General features: G+C 31.2%; 2 protein-coding genes across 2 annotated transcripts in view; one reads left to right on the top strand and one right to left on the bottom strand.

Annotated features, from left to right (window-relative positions):
* Positions 1-9,781: 9,781 nt before the first annotated feature.
* Positions 9,782-10,807, bottom strand: Lsm11 (U6 snRNA-associated Sm-like protein LSm11). The gene is made up of 3 exons (XM_070634956.1): positions 10,589-10,807; positions 10,428-10,536; positions 9,782-10,373 (listed from the first exon to the last, which is right to left on the bottom strand). The coding sequence occupies exons 1-3, from the start codon at positions 10,796-10,798 to the stop codon at positions 9,925-9,927; spliced, it is 768 nt and encodes a 255-aa protein (XP_070491057.1). The 5' UTR covers positions 10,799-10,807; the 3' UTR covers positions 9,782-9,924.
* A 481-nt stretch (positions 10,808-11,288) lies between these two features.
* Positions 11,289-27,342, top strand: part of Eip74EF (Ecdysone-induced protein E74) — a 150,765-nt gene continuing 134,711 nt past the window's right edge. The window contains exons 1-3 of the mRNA XM_070634224.1: positions 11,289-11,509; positions 11,923-12,135; positions 12,285-12,444. Of these exons, the coding sequence (XP_070490325.1) occupies positions 11,432-11,509; positions 11,923-12,135; positions 12,285-12,444 (451 nt within the window). The 5' untranslated portion in view covers positions 11,289-11,431. The remainder of the gene's footprint in view (positions 11,510-11,922; positions 12,136-12,284; positions 12,445-27,342) is intronic.

Below are 27,342 nucleotides of genomic sequence, written 5' to 3'. Positions count from 1 at the left end.
TAAATTGAATAAAATCAAGCACATCATGCTTCAAATGTCATGTAATGTTACATCAAATAATGTGAAAATCAAATTTGATTTTTGGATGTTGTAATAACATAGAAATTTCCTTGAGAATTTATTACGCCTCTCTCTTTCTCTTTCCCGTGTGCTTTGTGCTTTTATACACTTACTATCGATGTGATTTAAGTTCTTACACAATTATTGGAGTTGATTTGAAATTTTGGAAGGGTTTGTGTGCATTTTGGATGGTTTTAAGTGGATTTGAGTGGAATTGGCTCCAACAATGAATAGAAAGTTTAGGATTTGTGACTTTTTGGTATTCAATGATCTTGTTTAATGACAATGCACCTAAAATTCAAAACTTTTGTGAACTTAGACCGAGATTACAAGAGAATTCTTTAAATTCTTAATCTTAAGACCGAAACTAGGAAGATACTTACTCGAAAGTAGCTCGTCTTCCCTTACTTCAATCTACAACCATACCCAATCCAACTCTACTTTCTATCCACTCATCCAAACCATTACCTAAGTACACAATCATCAAATTTTGTAATTCACAAAAAATTACACTTAAAATCAAAGCAAGCGAACAAATGAGCGACGTTTAAAGGCATATTGAAGGACATTTTTATCACCTGACATTTACGCGCTAACAAATTGTAAAGAAATTACAAGTAAGCAAGAATCAGTGGAAAATTTCCAATAGAATTTGCCCTGTCGAAATTCGATGTCTTTAAATTATGAAGCTATTCAAAGCCATCCTTGACAATCTAAACAAAACAAACATTTTTGTCAGAATTTCATCCGTCTCCGAGGTGATTCAGTTTTCTTCTTAAATTGTCACCGACTTTGTTGCCACTCACTTAATTCTACATGATATGAGAAAATAAAAGCTTTTTTATTTCGGCCGTCATTGCCGAAAGCCGGAAATAATGCTTAGAAAGAAAACATGAGCGTGATATTTTCAATGTTAAGGCGCGCTCGTGAGTGATGGTGCTTGATTTTAAGCAGCAAGTAATTTAGATTTTAATAATATTTACTGTTTTGGCATGTATTTATTTTTAATTTAAATTGTGTTGTCTCAGTCGTGGCTTACATTGACTTCTTCTTACACATTTCGCGCCAAAATAAAGAAGGCGATGAGTAAACAAAAAAGAAATTTTCATACTTCCTTAAACAGATCAGAAGAATATGTGACTAACGGATAGTAGGCCATGATTAAATAACAAATATGAGCCAAAATAACAATATTGTTGATGAAATATTACATGAAAAAAAGGAAGTAGTCGGCATTGTAATTACTACATTACACATTTTGTGCGCTTATCTCATAATTATCACAGTGAACTTGAAAATCGAAGGGAAAATGATGAAAACAAAAAGAGTGGAGTGTAAAGTGAGAGAATACGATTGCTAAGTGAATTTCATAGTTGAATTATAAAATAAAAAAGTAAACATAATCAACTCCAGTCATGTAAACATTTATAACCATTGATGTATGTCTCTATAACTAACTAATCATAAGGTACATTTACAATCGTTCATCTAATCAATGTACAAATAGAATATGGGGAGAGAAAGAGAAGGAAAAATTGAAAAAATAAAAGCCTTTAACTTCAAGATCAATAGCAAGTAAATATGTATTCATGAACAAGCGCAAGTAAAGTTAATTCAATAGGTATGTTTGTATGTAAGTATAGACTTTAGAGGAATAGAAAATATTGAATAACAAGTGTCTAATGCAGTTTGAAGATGAAGTGTACGAGGAACGCATTTTTTAATGCTGATTATTTCTTATAAATTGGTGTTGATCTTTGGATTGATGCTGTACTTACCAATTTGATGCTGATTCAGCATTCTGTTGCTTAAGAACATCCAATTCTGGACATTTGTTGATCAAAAAATTTTTCAATCTAAAAAATTACAAATATTGTAATAAATTAGTTAATTTGATCAAATTCTTCATCATCGTTACTTGAAACCTTACTTGCTATGATGAATTCTGCCATTAAATGTCTTTAAATCAATTAAATCTCACTAAATTTTGATAATTTTCCAAATTTTTGTTTTGTAAAAACAACAAAAGGGTGTAAAACTACTCATTTTCGATAAAAGCTCAAAGGGTCTAAAACTAAGAATTTAAATTTTAAACAAAACCGTTAAAGAATTTTGTAACATTCCCTGAATTATTCTAACCTAAATAAAATTCAAAGCTTACTCAATAGCAATTTCCTAATTTTCAATTCAGGTCATAAAACTTTGAAAAAAGTTCAAGTTCTAATTATTCAAAGAATTCTAATTTTTCATGCAAATCAAATCGTAGACAATGAGTCAGACAAGATTCCGTCAGCAGCACATGCTACAATCATAAAAGTGCACTGTGTAGAAATAATAATAAAAATTAGAAGGTTGTGATTCATATATGAGAGTATAGACAGATACATATGCATGCATAATCTTTACGTTTTGTACATGTACACATCGCACGGTACTTGAACGCAACAACGCGCCATGCGACTTCACTCATTGATAGATTTATAATTGTATACCTTGGTAATGGTGTTTGAAGGCGGCAATGTCTCATGCCTGACATATCAATGTTTTCATTATTATTCTTATTGTTACTATTATTTTTTTAATGCTTCCAAACTATGGAAATTTAAATGAAATGGAAGTCTAGCACAAAGTCAAATGTAAATTTTTACGCATTTTACGATACGTCGACCTTGAGCTGTCGTGTATGTTGTTATTACTACTTTTCACTTCTATGACAATTGAATATTAAAATTTATTGATTGATTGACTGATGACTATTGGACGTGCAATAGCTGAGTTTCATCATGCACGAAAGAACATTTTTTTTGAGGCATGCAAAATGCTTATTTAAGGGACCCGGAAGCAATAGAAACGTATCAAATTGCATCAATGCCATATATGCTTAAAGCTATACGTGAAGAACTCCGAAATAAAAAGCTCGTGATCTTTTGCCAATTCCACTCATTCACATCTGACAAAAAAATATCTGAAAGTCAAGTCGCATACAACAAAAAAATTTTAGGCATTCATTTTACACTTCATAATTTAAAGCAGCAGCAACTATACAAGAGAATGAATAATAAAAAATTCCGAAGAAAGTCCTTGATTCCAAAACTTACGAAAGAAAAAAAAAATACTTTAAAATCATTAAAGAATCATTTCCTGGTTGCGCTATAATAAAGCTAGTGAAAAACTATATTTTGAGTGACTTGAGCGCATTTAATAGTTATTCCTGATTAGAAGAGAGTGTCGTAAATGGTTAGTGAGATGATAAGGGCTGTTTGGAAGTGATAAAAGAAAATTGAAAGTTGTGCAATTAAAGGCTTGCGTACGAGAAATTTCATAATATTGTTTGATTTTGTAATGCAGTCGATAAGTGGATGGAGGTGCTTGATATTAATGTTTAATTGACATTTTATCTTGATTTTCTAATTTCGTCATACTAGAATTTAGTTTATTGCATTTCTAACGGTTATATAAAATTCAAATTTTTGCATCTTTTATCCGGAATTTTCGCATCAATTCTTCACATTGTTTACAAACATTTTGACTTCAAATTTCAAAACAAATTCATAATTACATACTTAATCCTTAATAACAGTGATAAATCCATTCCAAAACAATCAATTTCCAAATTCCACAAATACCTGCAATTATTAAACAATTGCAATTTCAAATCATTCAACAATAAACTCATCAAAATCTCATTTCAATTGCCAAAAAGGAACAATCCGGAAGATGATTCTGCAAATGTTGATGTCCATGATCAATCTGACAAAATGAAATGTTAATTCATAAAACCAGCTAAATTAAAACAACAAACTTACGATTTACGATTCTAAAAAGTCAAGGTGTATGTGTAAAAGTTATCAAAAATAGTAAATTCATTGAAGACTTAGCCAGTGGTGTAATATGGGGACTGGAAAAGGAAGTAGTTAGTAAACGGAAATTGTAATCTAAAAATAGAATCAGTCCAATTAAGACACAGCTAAGATCATTAATTCATATCAATAGAATAATAATAATATGTCGACCTTAATTAATGCGTTTCGCCTGTAATTAATTAAAGTGTAACCGCATAAATTGATTAGCCGAGTTAAGAGACGTCGAAAGAAGGAAAGAATCAAAAATAATTCTAAGGTATTAAATTGATTACAATTTTTCAATGTCTAACGGTTCTCGTTCCTTCTCGTCGTCTAAAAGCCGACTCTGATTTGTGTAGCGGCTTATTATTAATAACAAAATAAAAAACATCTACACTGCACCCGAGCGCACAATTTACTAATACTAGTAGTCGTTGTAAATATTGAATAGAATTAAATCATTCAAGGACTTGATGGCGGGCACAAAATTTATTTTTGTATTTTCTTTTCATTATTTCTACGACTTAGTGTGCTTTTGTTTGTGATTGTCTTTGCCCGAGTAGCGCAAGTCGGTTAGGTGATCCACAATTCGGTACCAGGTTGGGGTGATTCCATTATTGTGCCAGATTTTAATTGAATCTGGCACCAGGCCGCCATGGCTCTGGTATTGTACCAGATTTGATCCGAATCTGGCATCATATCAGAGTCACGCTGATCTAAGGCAGAATTTGTGATCAATTGACCAATTGGTGCTGTTCGGGTTGTTTACTAGAATTGTGGTACCCGCCAAGTATGTCGACATGATGACATTTATACTTAAAATTATGAAATAACAGAGAAATATGCTTGCGTACTTAAAACAGCAGAAACATGACGTCCATCACATTCTCAAGAACTAATATCGAGGAACAGAAACTATTTTATCGTCAATTAACAAAACTTTACTTTTGAAAAATATTTTTCCTAATGGATTTTCCTTCTTTTTTCTCTTTACAGACACAACTTCATTTGACATAAATGTCATTACAAATTAGTGGAATGGGAAAAATCTTATGTTACTTCTCAATTCTAAGACAAATGTAAACAGCAAAAAGTGACTGAAAAGATGGTGAGTCAATGTCATGCTACACAAATTACCGTTAAGTCTCTCACACTTCTCAATCTAATGCAATTAATCAATTTAATTGCTTTTAATTATCTTTATCCGCTTGAAATTTCATAAATGAAGCTTTTTTTTGTTCTTCTTGTTAATCCACCCCGATTTTTTCACTTTCGATTTAAGACTTGCTTCTTCTATTTTTTTGGTATTTTTGGAATTATTGACTTTTTGCTCGTTTTTCAATTAATTTAAATTATCTAGCGAGTTTGAGAATAAGAAGGTGAATTATTAAACAAATTATTACGGTTGTTAGTCTATATGGAAAGTTTGATGGAAACAATCTTTTGATGGATTGATTTGAAAGCAAGTTGTTAAGATTTTTTAATGAGATTCTGCTTGGTTTTAATTGATGATCGATGCTTTCGTTGAGTATTTTGAGGATTAGCTCCTATAATTGGTTGTTTTTTAGGTTAATTGTTAGTTTTCTGGATGTTAACTGGATCTTTTAATTATTTCTTTTAAACTTTGACTGGAAGTTGTTAAATCTGCTTCAAATTGATGGCTTAATATATATTTCAATGCTTTCCGGCTTACTATGGCCACAACAGCTTCAAAAAGTGATAAAATACAGAAGTTTTTTGTTTACAAACAAAATTTCCCGCCCAAAAATTAAATTCATCAAATTTTATAGAGTTCCAACCCATTTTCGTCACCTAAATACAACTGAACTATCCTCATTTCTCGAGGAAGTAATCTACAGTAAATTCCACAACAAGTTGCAATCCTAAAATCATTAAATTAATGAGATTTTCAATCAACTAGCAATTAACCAGAAGAGAATCACTTTCGATTCATTTAAGTCGATAAAAGTCATCACCACACAGCACACAGAAGAAAAAAAATCTCGTAAAACTGTTTATTGAACTCTTTATTGCAAAAACTATTAACGTAAAGATTCGTCACATAAATAATTCCCCATATAAATGATCTCAGTCATTTCCATGTATTGAATTTCATTCTGTTGATCTTTCTTTCTCCTTGTGACTTTGTTGCTATATAGTTCATTAACAAATACAGCATTTTTCAATTCCAAAAAAAAATTAATTTACTTATTTTTTTGTGGAGATAAATTTTAATTTACGTTTTTACAATTCTTTTCGCATCTCAAAAAGACGTAATCACAAAGCGATGAACTGTACATGTTGTGCATTATGAGTCATCAAAAATATATATATGAAGTATAATTGATTGTACTTGGCTGACTGCAAACGACCTTTGAAAAAATTTCTTTCTGTCTTCTTCGTTCATTTCTCATTTGCACTTGGATTATGGATATTAATCTTGAAGAATGGAATGAACTCAATTTTAACGGTTATGAGAAATTTGAATTATTTTATCTTAATTTTTAAACTGTCATTAAAAATTTTAAAATTTTCATCTTGATTCTTAAGAATAAAATTTCAACCGCCATAAAAAATTCAAATTTTCTCAACTTAACGAAAAATTTAAATTTCAAAAATCCGTTAAATTTTCAACGAAACTTAAAAAAATTGAAATTTTTAATAAAATGCAAATTAATCGCATCAATAACATTCCATCAATTCCCCAATTGCAGCAAATACAAAACGAGCTTGAACTTCACAATACAAAAACGAGCAATAACAATAAAAATAATAAAAATTTATACACAAAAGTATTTTTTTTTTTGCTTTTTTTTTCGATTTCTCAATTAAAGAAATAATTTTTAATGCTCTCTGCATCGTTTACTTGATAATGAAAACGAAATTGGCGGCCAAAGTGAAAGTGAAGTTTTATTTTTTGCTGATTTTCTTCTTTCCAACATTTTTCTTCTTCAATTGCAAATCAATTTTTTTTGCATGTAATTTTTTGAGTTCTTTATTCATTTTCTGCTGCTTTAAAAATTCCCATAAATTGGACTTGAATGGATTGGTTTGATATTAAGACGAGAGACATCGAGAGTGAGGCATTTCGTGAATGATTTTGCATGAAATTGATGGAAGGCTTTTGATTTCTGATTGGAAATTGATGTTAATTGAGATCGAATAACAGAATAAAAAGTGTTGATGAGTTTATCAAAATAAATGGAATTAATTTGAGGATGGGAAGATTTATTTGGTCCCGTTACTTCTTCTGTGCTTCAACCTCTGACTTTAAAATTTCAAAATCTCCATAAAATTACCAATAGACCAAACATTAACATTCAAGTAAGCCACCAAAATACATAGAAATTAATGCAAACAAGTCATGAAATAGTCATTAGCAAAATATGACAAATTACATGCTAATTCGCTTCATTTCCTGAAGTTTCTTTCCATTCTCCACCAGTTAGAATTAATTTGATTACATTTTTATCGTTGTGACACAAAGGAACATTAGTTGACAGCTGTTTGCTAGCTGTAAAGTTAAAATTTCGAAGTTTCCTTTGTTCTTGATTCGAAATTAACAATGAAAATATGTAAACAAAGGAATTTTTGGAGAATTTTGGCATTTTTTCTGCAATTTTATGAAATTGAGATTGATTGATCAATCGTTGCCACTTTTTTCAATCATTTTGAGTCCTAACATCAAGATTTACAGTTAAATTGAGCTTAAAAATTGAATTCTAAACTCCCAAGTGGAGAAAAATGACGGAAAATATTTTAAAATTCAAAAATCCATAACAAGCAATAATCTAACAAGTATAAATAAAGCTACTCGATTGGCCTTTATTTACACAACCATATTCTAGCACAAAAAGGCAAACTTAATAGCTCAGCAATTAATCATTCGATAATAACTTGATTGATTCAACAACAACAAACGTGTGACATAATTTTAGAAATTTTCCCACTTAACTGTTGCACATATTGCGAAAACAAAGCAACAAAATGTGAACATAAAGAAGAAAGAGAGCAAGTATAACACAGCAAGTAATCAAAAAGAAGAAGTAATAGTAGTAGGAGAAAGTTTTTTTTTGTGTTTATTATTATTTAAACTTGTAATAATTTTTTATATATATTTTTTCGTCTACCAGAAGTATCAAATATCCAATGGAGATTTGTTTTTATACAGCGAATCCCCATGTCGTGAGTCTATGAGTACACAGTAGATCCAAGAATTCTTCTCCATCACTTCATATTCATTTCGAATCATAATTAATGAGCTATTAACATGAAAGATTGATCCTTTTACTTACTTTCGCCAATGTCCAATTAATCATGACATTCATGCGCTACCAAAAATCAATGAAATTTGATAATTTATAATAATTTTTTTGCACTTCTTTCACTGATTTGGACGTGAAGGTTTTGGCACGTTGGTGGTGTCAATTTTGTCAATATTTCGCGCGAAATCAGCAGATTGTAAAATTAATATTGGGCTAAATTATTTCCACATCTATCAAATGCTTGTTGACACCACGTGTGTGAATGTGACGAAAAATTTGTTTGTTGAGTCATGGCGATTTGGGTGATCTAGAACTGGACTTTAATTGTGTGTGGTTTGATTTATTCTTAATGGGATTTACCTGTGGATTTAATTGATTGTGTTGTTAAGTATAATAATGAATTGTGATGTAGTCAAATTGAGATATTTACGTTCTAGAGTATATTAATCATGGTGTGGCATGTTATTTTGTGAGATTCTTGACAATTCTTGATTCTTGAGATTTGGAGTCAACTTCAAGTGGAACATTTGAATTTGAATTTTAACGGTTTTCCAAATTTAACTGTCATTTTGAAAATTAACGGCAATCTACATAAAATTGAAGCCAACTTCACTTTGAATTTTTGAACTCAAAATTTAACGAATCTTTTTTGAAAACTTAACGAAAAATTTCAAACCAAAAAAGTCCGTTAATTTTCAAAACTGAAAAATCCGTTAAACAAAACCAATCAAACTTGTCCACATTCCAAAAACAGAATCATTTCCATATTCATTGAACTTCCAAAAATATCCACAATCCATATCCTACTCATTAATTACATTTCGAGTAATATAAAACCAGCAACAGCCTCTCAATCGTACAACTTGCGACTACATTTACAATGCAGCATTGCAATGAACTTGTTGAGTCAACGAACCCATAACTTGTTACTGCATTTTTCCGATTTCCATGTGAGAAAAATTTTCACTATCATTAGCCGCTCAACTGTCTACCCGATCGGCACAAATTGAAATGTTGCCACCACGGTGACGTCTCGGAAAAATCGTATACTTAGCCAAGTGCTGCCACTTGGCAAATTCGGTTGTTTTCGCCAAGTGGCAGCCACTTGGCTTTAAGTATACGACCGAGTCGTCGCCGTGGTGGCAACATTTCAATTTGTGCCGATCGGGCTACAATCCATGTGCTTTTTACATCTTAAGACAATGAATAGTTATCTTCAGTTAAGCATGGAAAGAAGAAATGCAGTGAAGAAAAAGTGGAAAGCTATATGGAAAAATAGAAGAAGTTTCATTCAACTTGTTGCAGTCATTGCAGTATTGGAGGGAAAAATTATGGCATCAAAATTCACTTTTCATTTTTCTTTTTCTTTCCATAAATAATTACGTGCATTAATTGCAAATGATTTGTTGCTTGAATTCATAATCAAGACTGGATTGTTAAGTAATTATTAATTCCAGAAGACTATTTACAATTGAGATTGATTATCATCAATCAAATTGTATTGAAGCTAGGAATAATTTTTATTCCTTAATTACCCTCACTTGACTTTATATGGTAATACTGAAAATCTTAAATTAATTAATTAACATTCTAACTGTCTGTATTTCTTATTTATTTAATACGATTTATAAATAAATCAGATCTTGAGCAGTTCTCTGTGTTAATGAACTTGAATCATTCAGAAACTCTGAAAAGCTCGTGAGCTTAAAAAGCTCGGATTTAAAATTAATCCTAGGATTTAAAAATTATTTTAAATCTCATCTGACTTTTTGATCCTCAATAAATTCACTAATTAATACTACATCCTCTCCTCGTATCATCATTTGATTCAACTTCCTCGTACATTCAACGTACTTCCTATTTAAAGATTTAACAGTGATTTGAGGAACTTCAATGCCCATCGAGGCGAGGAACTTTGTACAGTCTTGTGGTGGATTTGGAAATGAAATATTTGAGTCACTAAACTTGTATTTCCGTCTTTTCCATGTTTCTGTGCAGTCAATAAGAGCTAGATTGTAGTGCTTATCGAAGAATGCTAGCTGTCCTATTATGTAGCCTCTTATTCCATGCTCTTTTCTGACATAAACTTTGACTTTTCTGTTATTTGAAACAAATTTCTGTAGAAGTGCCAATGGACCCTTTGAATTCTCCATTTTTGAAAATAGATCTCTTGTGAATTTTGACTTCTTGCCTCGATGGATAGGAGCTGAAAGAAATACTTGTTAGTTAACTGATTATTGTGAAATTCACTGGATCTTACCTTGCTCTTTTAAAAATTTACGTCCAGCTTGCGTTACATGATATTTCTCATCCTGTTCTGTCTCAGTCTTTGGTGCTGCCTTTTTACTTGTTGTTGGCTGTTGTGTTAGCTACAAAAAAAACGTGTTAATCACAGTAATCTTAGATTTTTGATCAATTTACCTCTGAATCAATTTTATTTTCGGCATTTTTAAGTCTGGATAGAAAAACTGCAAGATTATCAAGTCTTCTAACATTTTTCACAGGTAATTTCATCTGATCCGAGTATAAAGCCTTAAGAGGATTAAAATTCTCGCTTGTGATGTCCAATTCATCGTCATTTTCCTGAGATTTTTCACTATTTTCTTCACTTTGTTTTTGTTTATTTTCCATTTCTACTAAAAAATTTCGAAAAAGCTTTGAGCGGCATTTTTAGTTCGAAAAGCTCATTTTCAAAAATTCGAAATCCGTTACGAAAGCTTCATTTATTTCTAAAATTTAATTTGTGTCATGCTTATAGATAAATCAACTAAATTCTTTTCTTTTTCTTAATTTTTTTTATTTATTTACAGATAAGAACTAAGAAACAACGAAAAGTGCTTCAATTAAAAATATATTAAACAAAAAATTAAAAAAGAAAGTACAAAAAGGAAGAAACGTGCCTTTAAAAACGAGATGCTCTGACATCCAGCTCAAAAAAAGAGAGAAAAGAAATCAAAAAAATTTAATTATTTTTATATCAATCACTGCCTTTAACTAGTTACATTTTTATATCTACAAAGTCTATAAATTATTATCAAAAAAAGACTGAACATTTTTATCGAAAAAAAAAGAAATTAAAAATTCTAAAAAGTCTGCCAAAATTTTTATACAACAAAAAACAAGAAAACGAGAAGTTAACAAAAAAGAAACTGAACATTAACTAAGTTATCAAAAAAGCTATTTATAAAAGCCTTTACACTGTGTGAATTAAATTATTTTACAAAGCTGGCTCTCACAACGCTTCGAGGCTCAGCCCTGCCGGCGATGCCTTACATCGACGACGAACTCCTTTGGTGCTCATCAAATGACGGTCGACTAGCTGGAGAATATCAGAATCTACAGGTCATTTTTATTAAATTTGGTTTTTTTTTCTAAAAAGTATCAGCAATTATGGTGGCAGAAGCGTGATTTTGCAGAAATATTTTTAACGGTTTTTTAAAATTTGAAACTATTTTCGAAGATTCGTATTTTTAACGGGTTTTAAAAATTCAAATCTTAACGGTTTTTAAAAATTCAAACTTTTACGAATTTTTAAAAATTCAAAATTTTAACGATATTCAAGAATTCAAATTTTAACGGGTTTTTAAAAATTTAGTTTTTGATGGTTTTCGTAAATTCAAATTTTAACGGTTTTCTAAAATTCAAATTCAGTTTCTGCAAAATTGCGCCATAAAATCTTATTTTGCCTTGCTTTGAGGGAAATTAATTAATTTAAATTCCATTTTTGCAAAATATTCTTAAAACTCAATTCCCAGGACATGTCTGACAATACTCCACAACAGACTCAAACTCAATCTCAGCCTTCACATCAGAATACACAGAACCAGAATCAGGATCTAGAAACCTGTGATTTAGCTAATTTAGAATCGCTTAATGTTAATGATTCCGATGAATTACTTCGTCAATTGACTGAGAATACATTTGAGTTAGAGACGTTCTTTTCTGAATTTTCAGCGGCTGATATTAAGGTAAGTATAGACGTTTCTTTCAGGAATACTGAAAAAATTATCCATGCACAGCACGTACTAATTGGAAAAATGCCATTAAAGTCATCTGGATCTTTTAAATAAAAATGAAAAATTTCGACTGGATTTTATTAATTTGGTTAAATTTTCAGGAGGAGAATAACAATGATGTACAGATAGATTCAAGTAATAACCAAAACCAACAGACTAATTATACAAATATAAATGATATAAATGTTGAAGCAAATTTAGCAATTTTACAAAATCGGCTTTTATCGGCGTCAAACAAGTTTGGGATCACGTTAATAAAAGGTGAGTTTCTAAAGCTTTTTTCAACGACATTTATAAATTTAAAACAACAATTCAAATCGGAAAAGCTTTGTGTCTTCGATAAAAGCTTTCAGTTGAGACACAATTTTTTGAAAATATTTTCGCCGTTATTTTTTTGAACGAAAAATTCATTAAATTGAGATTTTCTCTCAATGCATCATTTTGACATTAAAGCATGTGAATGGAATTAAAATGCAAAAATTAAATATAAATGTTGTTCAATTAGTCATCAATATGCGCGCGTATCTGACTAAGCATCAATCAGATGATTCAATCTGAAAATAGTGAAGGAGAAAAAAAAATAAATAATAAAAATTCCAAAAGTGAGTTTCTATTTCGGAATACCTTTATGCTGAAGCATACATAGTGGAAAATAAAATTTACTTTTATTTTATCCTCACCTACATCGAACTAAATTAGCAAACATTTTGCACGAAATTCGACACTCTTTTTTGTTTTTTTTAGTGTATAAAAATCCATGCGGTTCATTCAACTCCAAAATGTTGCAGTTGTTTCACGAAAAAAGTAAAATCAGTGATGAAAATTGGAAAAAGGAGAGAAAAAAATAAAGTTTTTTTTTCCTTTTTTTCTCGCTTTTTTATTTTATTTTAGTTTAGTTCTTTTTTTGAAGAATGGAAAGTTTTCCTTTCTCGTTTTTCTTAATAGAGATGAAATAAGAAAGATCATAAAATGTAATAGTGTTCTGCAATTTCGTGCACATGATTCTTTTCCCTATTACAAGTTAAGATAAATATTTTTCTATTTTTCTTTAGTTTTTTTTTTACTCTGGGATAACAAATTGAATGATTTTTGATATTTATGGAGATTTTTGGAAGGATATTGATGAGGGTTTGGGGGGGTGTTTTGATTAAATTAACTATTTTGGGTTGAAAATTTGTTAAAAATCAAGCAAATTTAGTTGAAATTTGAATTTTCTTCCGTTTAAGTTCATAATTTGAAAATGTTTCGTTAAAAAAATTGAACTTTTTGGTTAAAATTTGAAACTTTTTGGTTAAAATTTGAAACTTTTTTCGGTTAAGGTTCAAAAATTTGAATTTTCTTCATTGAAGTTCAAAATTTGAATTTTTCCGTTAAAGATTTTACTTAAAATTGCTATTTTACTAATTTGACAGCATTTTGTGACTTTATAAATTTTCCAAGACTTACAAATAATCAAAAATATTGTACTACATCCAATACACGCCAACATCCTCTCCAATTTTCCTTAACAAAGCTCTTTTCTTATTACATTGGATGTTAAACATAAATTCATAAATTTCGCTATACAGCTCGTTCCTCACAATATCTATCTCCTTCATCATCAACTTAAGAAATATTGAAAGCTTCAAAAAACATAGAAAGAAATGAAAAACTTTGTAATTTTCCATCATATAAAAGACTAAATCGATTATCGTATCATGCTTCGGAAGAATGTGAATTTGCTTATATTTTGCTTTTGGTGTTCAATGACTTTCCTTTGTGATTTCTCAATTTTTTTCATTATTTTATACGATTATATTACTTATTATTATTGTTATGAGGAAAAATAAATCAAGCAATCAGCAAATTTTACATGAAATTGTTTCACATATTTTCTGCTAAGCTGTTCAATATTTCTTTTATTGTTATTACGAATAATGCTATGCTAAGTACGACAGTCCAGGGCGGGGTGAACAGCGGAAATGACTTTTTTTTAGCTTTAAGGTTATCAAGGAAAAGGCAAAAAAGGCACATTTCCATTTAATATTTCTTGTTTTGTTGCCTTTACAAATCAACAGGAAGCGGAATACGGATGAGGCTGAAGATTTTCCTGTTGAGATTCTTGTTCCTATCTACCTTTTTTGAAATATTCATTAATATTTGAAGGTAGAATGGATTTAAATGACCTCATAAATAAGAGGAAGATTGAAGTGAGGAATTTTCATGATTTTCTGATTATTTACAATTAAATTGAGCAGATTTGATTTTAAAATACTGAAAAATTTAACGGATTTTATAAATTTGAATGAATATCCAAAGTCAATGAACTTCGAATTTTATAGTAAATGAAATATGATTGAAATTTGATTCTAATGAAGACTATTGAACTTCGAAATTGAGTTATTTGAATTACTTTGAGTCTGAATATTTGAAATTGAGTAGATTTAATTTTTTAATTTTAGTCAAAAAAAGTCAATAAGAACGTTTGCTATAAAATTTTGAAAATCTAAGAATTGTCCTATAAAAATTCAAATTATGACCGTTAAGCTTCCAAAATACCTGAATTTGCTATAATTATTTTGAAATTTAACGAACTTTTCCTATAAAAATTCAAATTATGACCGAATTTGCTATAATTTTTTGAACTTTAGCAAACTTTTGATATGAAAATTTGAATTTTGACCGGTAAAACTTCAATAATAATGGATTTTCCTATAAAAATTCAAATTTTGTCAGTTGAAATTCAAGACTTCAAAAGTTAATCTTTTCCCACGAACTTCCCCCACCCTTAATTTAATCCCTGTCTAATCCCCCATTAAAATGAAAATAATTACTGATTAAAATACTCTCAAACACAAAGACACAAATCACAAAAAAGTAGCTGACATAAAAATCCTTTTCTCGCATTTCATTTCAATAGTTCTTCAGTGTGCTAAAAGCCATTTCTATTGTGTGTCATGGAGCATGAAACATTCTTTACTTTTTTGTGCTGATGAAAGTAAAATTAAAAACTTTATTTCCATTTTTCTTCTCATTCATGGCAGCAAAAGCGCACGACAATTCGTAATAAAAAATTTATCAGAATTTTTTTTTTAAAACTTTTTCGTTCCTCACATTTGAGATGAGCGATGGATGGAAAGAAAAGCTCTTGTGGCTGTGCTACTGTTGCTATAGAATGTAAAAAAAAGTTTTTTCTGTCTGTTAAATGAAGGGGTTGATTTGAATGTTGTGGAACGTAGGGTGGCAAGGGTGTAGTTAGGTAGGATGGGGTTGGTGTTTACCCTTTGCTATGTGGGATGTGCCCCGGGGTAACCCTACACTAAATCCCATTTGGAAGGCATGCCATAGAGATTAGGATTCCACATAAATTTTTCCTGTCGCTGTGCGATACTCTGTCCAAAATATTACAAATAGTATGGAGCAGGGAGGGGTTGGCCGTAAAAATCGGGAATTTTTACATTACGTAGCATCATAATGAACCCCACTCCAATAACAAAGTAAATTTGTTGAGTGGATTTGTTTGTCAGATGATGAATTTAATTGCTTTTGTTGGCATTGCTGTTGGAATAAATTCATATTTCAATTGACAATAACTAAATTGTGATTTATTATAATATCTACCTCATTAAATGCTCATTTTTATAAGTTTCGTAATACGAACTCAATTTCAATTTTCAATGCCATTAACATAAGGATCAAAAATCAATGTGAAATATGTCATTTGACTCAGTCTGTCCAGTAATAATTCTAGTAGCAAATCTTCGGCATTATTATAAGGCACTGATATTGATCATGCTGATTTGAGCAAAATAAGTTGTTCATTTCACTTGTTAGCGCGTCATGAGTCAGCGGGATTTTGATATATTTCAATAGAATTTTTTCAAGACCATAAAGTCACGTCGCTTCCATATGGACTTTCAATGTGATTGTCTCCGATTTCACTCTCTATACATATGTGCATTTATATAGACATTTTATTTAGCTGAAAAAAGAGGAAATTGTTATTTTTGCAAAATATACGAAAATAAACCTTAAGATTTCAATGACAAGATAATAAATGGTCATGTGTACGGAACTAGAGCATCATCACACACAAAGGGGAGCAACGGAACGGGAATAGTCACGGCATGTATAAATCTCACGAAAAATACAATTTATAAAGTAAATAAAGAGATTATCATCAGCAACACTGATGAGTTTAGTGCTCATTTCAAAACCAAACAGATGATCATCCTTTCTGAATGAATAATGTCCCTTAGCCATTCGTCTATATACCATTCGTTGCTCTGTTGTGCATGTACATCGCGATGCCTTCTTCTTGCTATCCAAAACCATATTTCCAGACAGAATTTTTTTATTTTACGATTGAAATGACAGCAATATTTGAAATTTCCTTTGGCAATATTACTTTTGTCGACAAAAGACAGTTAGGAGCATTAAAATGAAGCATTTTTTTTAATATCAAGCATCAGTCATAAAAAGGAATACTCCTGTAACTTCTGTTTTATGCTCTTTTATGTTGTATGAGTTATTTTATAATAATATTTTGATTGTTTCTCAATTTTTTATTATAAACATTAGTTGATGGATCTGGAGTGAGCTGAAGGATTAATTGAAGGTTTTATGCATCTTGAGTGTATTCAGTGACTTTTCTGCCTCAAAAGTGCATTCATTAAAAAAATATGCAAAAATATTTCTGCTTCTAAAGTGCATTCAGTAAAATAAATTATGCAAAAATATTCTGCCTCAAAAGTGCATTCAGTAAAAAAAGATGCAAGAAATTTTTCTGCCTCAAAAGTGCATTCAGTGTAAAAATATTTCTGCTTCAAAAGTGCATTCAGTAAAAAAGATGCAAAAATATTTCTGCCTCAAAAGTGCATTCAGTAAAAAAGATGCAAAAATATTTCTGCTTCAAAAGTGCATTCAGTAAAAAAGATGCGAAAAAATATTTCTGCCTCAAAAGTGCATTCAGTAAAAAAGATGCAAAAAATATTTCTGCCTCAAAAGTGCATTCAGTAAAAAAAGATGAAAAATATTTCTGCCTCAAAAGTGCATTCAGTAACAAAAAGATGCGAAATCAAAATTTTAGAAGAATTTAAAGAATTCAAAAAATTTTCCCATTAGCTTACCCCAAAACCATCTTGATGATGTTTTAAATTAAATTAAAATAACATTTTTTATGACAAAATTTTTTTTTACGACTTTGAAAGTAAATTGGAATCTCTTAAAACTTGGTATCATGGGAAATTCATAGAATCAACTAGCACTTAATTTATTCTACAACATTATTGATAAATGGAGCCAGTCAGCATATATAAACTCATAGTTCTGAGTAGTCATAAAATTCATTCATTCGGGAAAAATGACAGAGAAATCAGAAAAGCAAATACAAAATTTAATTATGCATGAAAAAAGGATATAAAATTTTTTGTATAGCAAAGCATGTTGTTGAGAAAGGTTTTTTGATTGTCTCTGGGTGGAAGTTTTAACCTTTTTTTCCGTCCTTCCGCATTGTTAATATTGATATTATGCTTTTATGTATCTTAGTTATACGGGATTTTTATTGTGCTTTTTGAGTCGTTAACAATCATCGATGCTCTTACTTTTGATTTGACAATAAATTTTAAGATTTTTTTTTTTTCATGATGGAAAATTGTCGAGAATGATTTTTTATGAGTTCAAGTGGTTTTGTGAACTTTGGATGGGAATTTATTGGTTTGAAGGTTATGTTTTATTATTAACGGACTTTTGAGATTTGAAAATTTCACTTAACAGATCTATCGTCAATTTGAATTTTGAATTTTGAACTTTAACGGTCAAATTGTTTTTGAATTTTAACAGTCAATTTAATTTTGAGCTTTACCAGTCAAATTGATTTTGAACTTTAACGGTCAAATTGGTTTTGAACTTTAACGGTCAAATTGATTTTGAACTCTAATTTTGAATTTTAACGACTTTTCAAAACTATATCAAAAATCTCAGAATACCGTCATTGACACGAGCCTTTTTGCCACAGTTTCCTTCTTTATAACTTTAAAATTAATTCCAATTTTCATCATTTTCATGAGAAGTCTAGAATTTAGCATATTTCCATCTTCTTCTCGTCAATTTTAACCTACATATTAAAATTCTGTCTTCTAATTATGTTATGCTACATACCATGATGTAAAATAAACACACAATATCTTGTCTAATTAAATTTCAAAAGCATTTCTGCGTTCAAAATTTAATTTCTCAAATTGCTCTAATTAGCATTGACACCGATATCCTTAAAGCTTCTTGTTTTTGACACAAAGATTTAAGTCAGTCACAAAAAAACCTCAATAACCAATAAGTCATAAATTGATAATAGAGAAACAAGAATTTGAGTCCCAAAACAGCCATAAAAATTTTCTCATTTTTATTACCAATGAGACATCAACTTTTGCCCTCATCCGTATGCTCTCTCATGCCACTTGAAATAGTTACCTCAAACAAAATAAGAACAAGAACTCAACTCGTGTCTCACTCAATGTCCTGATCATAATTTACTTGTTTTATGAGCGGTAAAAATGTTATGTTATATTTTTTTCCATGCTGCTCATTCAGTCACTCACAAAAAAAAATATTATGTATGAGTTATGTGAACTAAATGTGATCGGAAATCAGTGATGTCGTTGCTGCTAATATCCGCCACTGATGAGCAATAAAAAAATATTTTTTTACGATTTTTCTTCTCTTTCTTTTCTTTTTTGAGCTGTCTGGAATTGAATGAATTTTTACGATTCTTTTCTTGTTGTTTCTTGTGTTTTCTGTATCATTTGATCCGAATGGAATGACAGTTCTGTGAGAGAATGTTGCAAGGACCGAGAAGGATAGGGTTGATTTGAATTGTAATGTTGATTTGATTATTATTGAGATATATGATCATGTGAGTTGGAGTGGGTCGGTGGCGGAATGGCTTCGTTCTTTGGGATTGTACACCGATCCATCGGTCATGGGTTCGAGACTCGGCATGGGAAATTTTTGATATTTTCCTTTTTCAAATTATGAGTACTTAAAAAGTAAGTTCTTGGCAATAATGTCGATCAAAAAGTATTTTAAATGCTACTTCCTGGAACTGAGCATTATACCACATACCATAAGTTTAAAGTCTGCGATAAAGAAGGTCAAGAGTCTACTTGTCCCTTACAATGTACTTTATTTGAAAAAAGAACTGAATTTGAGGTAAGGTTTTGTACCCCCCTAGTTTGTAGGGATTCTCATACTCAAATCGTAGTTGCTAACTCAATATTAAATCTAAGTCTCCTTCAAACCTCCATTCTTAGAGTATACAAAAGCTAAATTAGAGTAAACACACTTACTAAGGCTCCTTCCTAAGTAAGAATACATAAAAGTCAATCAAACACCCACCTTAAGCTTACTTCAATTTAACTTGATCTCCACAATAGAATTCTTCCTAGAATTTCCATCAACTTGATCTCAATAATACACCACCAAGTAGCTCCCACACAGCAACCAGCAACCACATACAGTTCTCGGTAAAAACGAATTAAAATGAAATTTTCATGCAAAAGAACTGAATTCATTTCAGAACTTGATAGTTGCAGTAATTAAAAAAAAAGCTCATTTGCTAATGTTCTATCGTGAAATGACACACAAAAAAATAAAAATTGCCAGTTCATAGACTCCTTCACATCAGCTTACATACAAACATAATTTTAATGTTTTACATCACCATAAAAAAAGTTGTAATTTTTTTTTATTATGCGACAGTGGAAATATGTTTGCTGTTCAGCTGGATTATCACTTGAGCATCAAGTATGAATGAAGTTGATTGCACTGTCTCTACCCAACATTTTTTATTCACTGTCTTCCTCCTTCACATATTCACGACTCAGGCGAATGTCAAAAAAATTGCACATGCAACATAAAAAAGAAGCGGGAGGAGGAGGTTTGGGGTGGAATGGAATATTTTTTTATGGATATGCTTTGAATATTGATGTGAAGTGAGAGACTTGAAAAGAATTAAAGAAGCTAATCGCAAATGACATTAGTAATCGCATCACATCTTATAAGCTATAAGAATTGATGTGAACAACACAAACAGATCAATGCGGAGCTAATAGTGATGACGTGAAGTGAATGGAGACGGATGTGAACTTGGCAGTGGATGGGGGAAGGGTATTGGACATGGGTAGACACTATAGGCAGTTATAGATCTAAATAATGACATTCTATGCTGATTTGAAGTTCAAAAATGCTCAAAATTGCTAAAATATCCCAAAAATCCTCAATTTTCACCCAAAAGTACCTCAAAAATTCACGAAAATTCCACCAGCACATGACATAACATCTCGACCAACTCACTATTTTAATAAATTACACCACATTTACCTCTTCTGTTCCCAATCTTTTGTTAATTAAAATGCCAAAATGATTATTATTTTTGCCGATGAAAAATTTGCACAAAAAGAGAGCATTTTAGGCCATACAAAAAGTTATTTACATGTTTGACTTATGGCAAGACTAATGATGTACATGAGCAAGTGATGGGATGATTAATGATCATCGTGCTCTATTTATTGAAGATTTTATTGGATTTTATTTATTTTTTTTCGGCTACTTGAAGCCAAAATCGCAATTGAAAGAGAAATTCACGTGAGATCCTTTTATGGATTGCTTGTATGTTGAGGTTATGTAATGGTTAGGACAGGTTGTAATTTATTACTTTCATCTACTTGTGTTTGCTTGATGAATCATGAGCACAATTTATTGGCATTTTGTAATGTTGATTGAAGCTGCTGTGTGATTAGTCAATGAAATGATGATTATTCTCAGGTGGGGTGATTTTATGAGGAAATTGGTGATTAAAATTGATGGATTTCCTTGGAATTGATTGTGATTTTATCTGGTTTTGGGAGCTTAATCTGAGCAGGATGTTAGGTGAATTTTGTTATTTGTCATCAAAATGGGCTGAAACTGTCGTCAGGGTGCGGTCAGGGGGCATACATGTCTTGCCGTCAATGTGATGGTCTATCGGTGTCTTAGCGACTAGAATGTGCAGCTCGGGATGAAATTCTTATACATTTGCCAAGAATTTCCTGTTTGTTCTGAGAATTAGCAATTCTTAAGTCCACAAACTAGGCCAAACGTTGGGATAGACCCCAAATGGCATTTCCTGCAATTTCACCTATTCACGACCGCATGCTGCTTACGCAATAATAATTAAAATCCCATTTTTATGTATCCACTTACTCACCCGTCAGCCTGATCTCTCGTTAACTGTGTCAATCTTTATATCTCATACAGTCTCTTACCTAACCCACTAAGTCAATAGATCCTACTTTACAATCTCCTCACATTCGCATTACAGCACTTAGAGCTGTTTATTCTCCCATAAATATTCGACTTAAGTAAATTTTTTCATAAATTCAATCTACGAAATGAGTTCGCGAACTTCACGTCTAAACGTACTGTCCATTTGGATTTCATCTCCTTTTTGACATTTTAAAGAACATAAAATAGCAAGACTTGATTGTTTTTAATTCATCAAAAATATTATGATACATGTGCTGTATACACACATACAGTAAAGACATTAAGATGATGGACAAAAACTGTGTCAAATCTATAAAAAAAGTGACTTTAATGGCACAAACGTTGCGTATGTATTTGCTGCTTAAATTTCCTCTGACCTATTCAACCTCAACCGAGACAAGACATGACAAGATATCTCATTAAAGTCTGTATTTTTCATTACTACCGAAGCCGCTGGTGTTGGCAATCTTAAATTGCAAATCTTCGTACACAAAAATTGCAATTAATCATTTATTTTCTCTGTCTTAGCCAGTTCCAGTTGATTTTTTGGACACTTATTTTCGGTCCGTGTTACTTTGTATCAGCTGAATATTATTGGCCAATACATTTGTAAGCTGGCTTCTTTCTTTACATTAAAATACAACATAAAAGAATATGAGGGGAGTCACAGTATTCGCAATAGTTCCAAAAAAAATTGGTGTTATGTAACATTATGCCAGCACATAACTGGAAACGATCGCGGATTTTTTTTGAGCATTGCGAAAATGTTTTTTTTTTCGTTCATTTCTTTCTGTCTGGCGTGGATTTTTGCCTGCTTTTTTTTATTCTCTTTTAAGTGGAGTGATTTGTAACATAATTATTTTCTTTTAATATTCAGCATACTTATTATGTGTGTCAGTCTGGGTTTAGTTTGAATAATTTTGCGATGAGGAATAGACAATAACACAATGTATGGACAATATGTGGCATGTAATTTATGAATTTTTATGATGATGCCGAGATGTATATGGGAGGTGGTAGGTGTTGCGGTGGTTTTGTGGGATTAGTGGGGTCTGGTGGGATCAGATCAACTAGGACACATTCTAAGGGGTGTCTTTAGGTCACCAAGATATGAGTTTAGAGGTTATAATCTTAAACGATTTAATAATGACTGTAGGAATCGAATTTTGATGAGATTCGAACTCACATCTGTCGAAATTTAGGATTTACAGATTGGCGATCAATTGCTTGATCTCTTGAGCTCACAGACCCAATCCTCACTCTGGCATATTAACCTTAATATAGCTCGATACTCCAAATTGTAGAATACAACTAAATTAGACAGTAATATCACTTATCCTGTCTTAAACCTGCTCAAACCTAACAAACAAACCCAATTCCTCAATAAAAATCAGGAAAAATCCATTTTCCTATAAGAAAATCAATCAACATAACCTCAAAATAATTGTCAATATTTACCTAGCCGGATAAATAATTTTCACACTGATCATACCTTACAATTACAAGCAATTGAGTGCACCGATAGAAAAAAAAATACTGCAAATTTCCTTGTCTGAGTCGATAAATAAAGTCACAGTCATTTCATGATAATCATACTTCAACTCAAACATGACCGCCACAAGGCTACCTAACGATCACCTTCAAATGTTTCTATACTACTCGGAATAACGCAAGTCTCAATAAATTTCATTAGCGGGTGGGCGTCGACGAAAGCAGCAACAAAAATTGGTTACAAAAGGAAATTTGCGAAAAAATATTACAATTAGAAGCGCATTTGCGTATTAAAAGTGTTAGGCTTAATGATTTTATGGTTTAACATGTCGTGCACATTCATTATTAAATATTTGACATACATATCAAGTCGACTTACCCATGCTGTTAATAGAATTAATCGATATACATGTCAATTAATTAAATTGTTTATTTTTTTTGGGTAAAATTAGGACTTACAGCTATGATGTATTGATGTTGAGATTAATTTAGAGATTTATTACTTGATTGACTTAAGAGTCATTAATTATTTATTGTGACTTAATAACTTTTTTTTTTCAGCAACATTTCAAGTTTCCCTACCATTTTTTAATAAAATAAAGTAAAAAGTCACAATCGCTATTGAGGATAACAAAAATTTCAGCTCAAGTACGAAAGATGAACGACCGACTAGCAAAATAATAAATAATAAAAAAAAAAGTTCGAGGCCTCTAATCTACAGTCAAAATAAACAGCTTCAGCCTTGCAAAAAACTTATTCTCTCACTCTCTACATTCATCAATGTAACTAAAGCTTTAAGCATTAGTAAAAAAAAATCAATGATTTTATTGAAAGGAGGAATTATGAGTGAGTTAGACTGTTAAAGTCACTGACACATTGAGGTTGAAATGAGTTTTGAGGGACTTTTTCGGTAAATTTCTGCTGTTTTGCTTCATTATTGTCTGTTTTGAGATATTTTCATATTTGTGGGTTTGAGATTTGTTTTGGGTTTGATTGCTGAGAGGTTGGAGCTTGTTTTTACAATTTTAGGATGGAAAGTTGGTGAAATTATGTTAAATATCCTTGAAATTAGAGACTTTTTTGAGGTTAGCTTTCTATTTTGGTAGCTTATTCTGGCTATAAACAGACTTGAGCTTGTAGTCGAATATATTCAGACCTTCGGTGTCTTAAACTGCATAATCTACAAGTTTAGGTTCCAAATTCTCAGTCTAAACAACAAAATACAGGAAACATCCATCAATTCCTTCATTCCATTCCAAAATCCCCAACAAACTCAAAATCCTCCACCTACTCAAAACATTCTTAAAGTTCCATCTCAATCATCCTCTACATCCAAACAATATAAATCATCCACTAAAAAGAGCCAACAAAAGTCAAGCTTATTACTTTTTAAAAAACAAACATGTCCAACTTAATTCCTTCATTAATGACATTAAGTAATAATTTTGCATAATAATAAGTTCGTTGTTTATGGACATGTAAATTCATATTTTTGGAGCTGCACCATTTAATCGCCCCTTGAGGGCATGAAAGATCACTTAATGATGGCTTTATTTTCTCCTGCTTATTCGCCTTTTGTCTGCCTGCTTTCAAGAAAAAAAGGTTTATTGTAAAAAAGATCGTAAAAAATTATTATATATATTTTATATTGAGCTATGGATAGGATGGATATGATGATGGTGTTGGATGGAAATGGCTTATGAACTTGTTGATTTATGTGATGTTGTGTCGAAGGGTAGACTTTAATGGGTTGATTGGTTTTGTAGGGGATATCCTAGCTTTATATAGGGGATCAAGAGTGTTAATCAGTTCCAAAGCCTTGTATGGGATGCCTTTGAGGATATCATGGATATACATTCAAAAATGACTAGACAATAGGTCCAGTTTCAAGTAGGATGCTACAGTTCCTATTCCACACCTCACTTCCTTCATGAATCTCAATTTCCAAACAGATAGTCACCCAACCTCATAGCCAATACGTATAAAAAAGCAATTCACAAATAAGGAACGAAAAATATTATTCATATATGGTAAAGTAAGCAGCAAAACGCAGGAAAAAGCAGGGCATCATGTAAAAATTCACAAGGAAAAGCAAAAAAGAAGCTTCAAAAGATAAAGAAAAAAAAAAATCATGAAACGATAATTTAATGAGTATGTGAATTGATTTCATTGGAACTAAGTGGATATTGATGGAGGGTTTTCAATTCGATGAGGGAATTTATAAGATGTGTTGGATAGATGTTGGAAAGGAAAGGAAATTCGATAATAAATATTGCATTCAATCGATTCTAAATTGTTCACCTGTTGCCATTGCTCTAATCGATATGTACTTAGTACAGTAAAACTTTGTCTTCATCTGCTTCATGTCTCATTCAACAAAAAACTTTTCATTCAGTCCATAAGTTGACATAACTTTTTTTTGTGTGTTGCTCCTTCTCGATTACGAAATTAAAGTTTTGTGTTGCGGTGAAGACCTTGTAGAGGTTTTTGACCAAAAATCTCACATTTTGCAGTTTCTCACTTCGTGAGACATTAGAGGAGACTGACAAATCACAATCGTCAATTGTACGCGCCACGAGAGAGTGAGTGAGAGGGGAAATTCCATACTTTTTTTGAAGGTTTGTTTACGACCAAAAATAAATGCTCTAAAAATATTTCATTGTAATGAGGTGTGACGCAATTGCCAAGCGGTAATAAATGTAATTGAAGGTAAATCGGGTGAAAAAGCATTAAGACACAAAGTAAGATTATGGACGGTCCATGATGAATCACAAACAAGCCATTTCCGTCAACAGCAATTAAATGTCATCTCATTTTTGCGTATTTTATACTCTTATTAATAGTGTCGTAAATTGCATACGGTAATTAATCACACATGCAATTTATGAAGCTCATACCGCGACGATCCGTAATATAAACAGACGTACGGTCAGGGTAAGAGTATTTCTTTTAAGAAAACTGCTTATTTATTTCACATCGACCTAAATTATCATGTCACGTTCCGGGCTTTATTTTTCAATTTTTCAAGCGACGACTGAGTATATAAAAAAATGTGTAGCACTTTTTAGCACTTTTGGCTGCTGTAACTTGTTGATTTTTATTTTTTTCTTGTGGTGCATAATACATTATTTTTTTTTTAGAGATTATTAATAGAATTTTTCTGAGGTAATTGGATGTCTGAAGGTAATTTATGCATTTGAAAGTCAATCGTGTGGAACAATTTGGCATAGATTGGGTGAACTAGAAGGGAATTGGGTGAGGAATAGATGTGATGTTGAGGCATAGATAGGTAGGATGGTTGTGTTGTTAGAGATTGTGGGGATTTTTGGGGATTTATCAAAAGTTGCAGGCTTGAACCCGTTAATCGTAATTAAAATGCAGAAAATGCATGTTTGCAGCTTTTGGTTGTGCTGTACCTGTCTGGAAGTTAAGAATTTTATGAATTTGAATCTAATCTGAGATCCAGTCTAGTGTGGGATCTCCTTAACCTCTCTACATCAAGTAGGACAGTCCATCAAGTGATCAAAACTAATCAATCATATTTTTGATCAATTCCAATGCATTTTTGACAATGTTTTGATTCCCAAGCAATGCATCATCATGATGACGTTGTAAATGCATTCATTCTGACTTCTTGATGACCGTCAATTGCCCTGAAGTTGTCACTCATCCTATCAGGCAATGAGACCGCTTTAAAGTACCGTAGTGTTATTTCTTTAACACAAAAGCATGCTGTTAGCCTGTTAGATTCAATTGAGTCAAAAATCCTCCAATTCCATACCATGCGCTCCATCTTCCCCAACATCCCAAGTCATCTCTACACTTAATATTACTAGCATGCTCGCGACAAAAAAAAGACTTAAAGGGGCTTCATATAAATAAATTTCAATTCATAGCACTTATTGGTGTTGATGATGATGACTATGAATATTATGAATACTTAAAAGCATGCATATTTAGTTATTATTGAAATAATTTTGTTATTTATATGGAGAAATGACTCGAGTGGCTTAAATAAGATTGAAAATATCTGTGATTGAAGCTATCTTTCAATTTGCAAGCATGTCATGTATAAAATAATAATAAAAAAGAAGTCTATTAAGTCTTTTTTAAAAAGGCCTTTTTGTTATTCATTGTACAAAATGATTAAAATTATGATATGGAATTAACATGTGTGTAATATTGCATAACCTGAATAATATTCGTCATAATAGTAATGAGTAAGGTCTCTCTCTTTCTAAATATACGTGTGCATATATATATAAATCGCGAATATACACAACCTCTAAGTATAAACTCGTGAAGTGCGGTGAACGCACTTTTCAATGGCAATAAGCAGTAAAAAAATGTATATAATAATAAATAAATATCGCGAAAGGCATTGAGGCT

Source organism: Chironomus tepperi, unplaced genomic scaffold (assembly GCF_022539635.2).
Source record: "Chironomus tepperi strain 1889 unplaced genomic scaffold, CSIRO-AGI_Ctep_v1 contig_9, whole genome shotgun sequence".
Taxonomy (NCBI): domain Eukaryota; kingdom Metazoa; phylum Arthropoda; class Insecta; order Diptera; family Chironomidae; genus Chironomus; species Chironomus tepperi.
The sequence above is the reverse complement of the archived record's forward strand: the minus strand, read 5'-3'. Positions and strand labels throughout refer to the sequence as shown.

Excerpts from the sequence above, each read along its gene's own strand:
- Lsm11 (XM_070634956.1), bottom strand. The coding sequence starts at position 10,798 with ATGGAAAATAAACAAAAACAAAGTGAAGAAAATAGTGAAAAATCTCAG. Across the intron at positions 10,537-10,588 it reads AAAATAAAATTGATTCAGAG|CTAACACAACAGCCAACAAC; the intron begins GTAAATTGATCA and ends TTTTTTTTGTAG. Across the intron at positions 10,374-10,427 it reads TAAATTTTTAAAAGAGCAAG|CTCCTATCCATCGAGGCAAG; the intron begins GTAAGATCCAGT and ends TATTTCTTTCAG.